General features: G+C 48.1%; 1 protein-coding gene across 1 annotated transcript in view; it reads left to right on the top strand.

Moving 5' to 3' along the window:
- LOC124477875 (calsyntenin-2-like) overlaps nucleotides 1–2,383 on the top strand; it is a 114,763-nt gene extending 112,380 nt beyond the window's left edge. The window contains exon 9 of the mRNA XM_047035945.1: nucleotides 2,345–2,383. Coding sequence (XP_046891901.1) covers nucleotides 2,345–2,383 — 39 coding nt within the window. The remainder of the gene's footprint in view (nucleotides 1–2,344) is intronic.
- Nucleotides 2,384–2,748: the final 365 nt, after the last annotated feature.

The following is a 2,748-nucleotide window of genomic DNA, read 5'->3' as shown; positions in this document are numbered from 1 at the left end:
GAGTGCTCGACTAGAACTGCAAGGCTGCAGCCAGGGCCCTTTTGCAGGATGACACACACACACATGCACACACACGTACACACACACACGTACACACACACATACACACACCAGACTGAGCCCTCTGCTCGCTGCATCCTGATTGGCCAGCTCCATATCAAGTTGAACAGTTCTCGATGACATCAAACACAGACATCCTCATTAACCAAAACACACCAAGACACAGGGGCGCATGAGTGGGAGGGGCATCACCCTGAGGTACGCACCCTGAGCTCTGAGCACATCACGTAACTGTTAACAACCTGCTCCCTTTGGACGAAGTGGTTCTTGGTTCTGGAAACAGAATATTTAAGACCGGGTCACACTGCGTCCAGTACATGTCTCTCTCTTTGGTTCTCTCTGGTTCTCTCTGGTTCTCTCTGGTTCTCTCTCTCTCTCTGGTTCTCTCTCTCTCTCTCTCTCTCTGGTTCTCTCTCTCTCTCTCTCTCTCTCTCTCTCTCTCTCTCTCTCTCTCTCTCTCTCTCTCTCTCTCTCTCTCTCTCTCTCTCTCTCTCTCCCTCTGTCTCTCTCTCTCTCTGTATCTCTAAATCTCTCCTCTTTCTCTTCATTTCTCTCTCTCTGCTCTGTCTGGTTTTTTCTCCTTCCTAATCAATACTCAAACCAACATGCAGAATTGTTAACCCAGATCACTGACTTGACATTTCTGGAAATCTTAGTCAGAACATTTTACAAGGCCACTCTATAACCTCTACACGTTGATCCAATACAGGGCCTGGAGACACACGCACACGGGCGGTGTGTGTGCGTGTTTGTGAGTGTTAGGGCAAGGTTGAATTTGCATAGAAATTAACAACCTTGGCAAGTGTGAGTGAAGTGAATCTCAGAATGATGTTTTGGCAGGCACCTTTTCCTCAGCTTGACACTGTCTCGGTCCGTCCTCTGACAGCAATACGGGACAAATCCATCGCTCTCTGTCCCCCTCCACGCCTCTCCATCTCACTCTCTCCTCTCTCCTCCCTAAACCTCACCCCATTCATTCCTCTCCCCACTCTCCCTCCCTCCTCTCTCTCCCCCTACTCCTCTCCCTTTACAATCCTCTCTCTCTCTCTCTCTCTCTCTCTCTCTCTCTCTCTCTCTCTCTCTCTCTCTCTCTCTCTCTCTCTCTCTTCTCCCTACTCCTCCTCTCTCTTCTTCTTCCTTTTCCTCTTCCTCCCCCCCTCTCTCTCTCTCTCCCTCCTCCTCCTCTCTCTCCCTCTCTCTAGAACGTTATCTCTACCTTCTGTCTGGATACCTTGTCTGACCACATGACCCTTTTGCGTACACCAATCTGTGAGCAGCTGATCGGACCAGTGTTTTTTTGTTGAGGATACCATATAGTGTTACTTTCTGTGTTACTTTCTGTATGAAGCCCACCCTTCTGTAAGCAGGTCACTGTCATTTGATCCCAGTATTTACAGCAAACAGAGGTGGCCTCTGTCTTGCACATACACACACAAGTGATTTACACAGGCCTTTTTACGAGGCTTTTAAAGTTTACAACTCCAAATCACTCTCCTCCGATCCTGGAGACGCCCACTCTCTTTAATCCTCCTACGGACAGATTGACCTGTGGCTGAGGTTGAGAGTGAGACTGGGGCTGAGGCTAGGGTTGAGACTGGGAGTGAGGCTGGGTCTGGGGCTGAGACTGGGAGTGAGGCTGGGGCTGAGACTGGGAGTGACCTCTAGTGCTCAAAGTCTGTTCCGACTATTACCTGAAAATTAGGCTATGAGGATAAAGAAAAAAGAGAGATGGAGAGACCTAGACAGAGACTGAGAGGGAGAGAGAAATAGTGAAAGCGAGTGAGACAGAGAGAGAGATAGGGATAGAGAGGGAGAGACAGAGAGCTGCAGTAGATCTTTGCTGATGGAGGTCTGTTCAGGGCTATAACTGCAGCATCAACTATATGGCTCTCTGAGTGTCTCTGCACCAATCAGCTGATTAGACGCCTCACATGAACCAGCATTAGGTGTTCAATAGCCCCCCTGAGACCCTTACCACAACTACACTCTCTCTCCCTCTATCATTCATTCCCTCTTCCTCGCTCTCTAACGTCCCTTCATTATCTCCCATTCTCTCTCTCTGTCTCTACCTCGTACGTTCATTCCCTTGCTCCCTCTCTTCTTCTCACTCAAACTTTTCTTCATTATCTCCAATGTTTTAGCTACAGTACGGCAGGATTACCTTTCAGCCCACTGTCTCTTTGTCCTTCTCTCTGTCTTCACCTCTCATCTTCTCTCTCTCACTTGAACTCATTACTTTGTCCTTTCTGGCTTGCTCTACTTCTCCCCCTCGTTTCCTCTGCAGGCAGAGATATTGCAGGAGGAAAACACGGTGACAGAATAGGAGGTCAGGACAGGGGAGCAGGGTGAGGAGGAGGAGGAGGAGGAGGAGGAAGAGTTCATGCGAGCCGCTCATCCAATTAACTCTCTACTTCATACAGTTGCCCGTTTTGCAACACAATCGAGCCACAGACACACACACACACGCAGACAAAAACAAATTGAGAGATTCCTATTGTTAGACTTCTACTTCTGCAGAAGATGTCCCATGTCAGTCTCATGAGCATTCACAGATGTTATAAAAGGACGCACACAGGTATTTTGAACACAACTCAAGACAAATCTATTATAATTTGGTAATCAGTATATTAGTCTTTTTCCTGGTGGTGTGTGTGTGTGTGTCACTGTTTGAGTCATAGTCATGCATGT

The sequence above is a fragment of the Hypomesus transpacificus genome, chromosome 15 (genome assembly GCF_021917145.1).
Source record: "Hypomesus transpacificus isolate Combined female chromosome 15, fHypTra1, whole genome shotgun sequence".
In the NCBI taxonomy this organism is placed as follows: domain Eukaryota; kingdom Metazoa; phylum Chordata; class Actinopteri; order Osmeriformes; family Osmeridae; genus Hypomesus; species Hypomesus transpacificus.
Note: the sequence above shows the minus strand (reverse complement) of the source record. Positions and strands in the feature narration are given on the sequence as shown.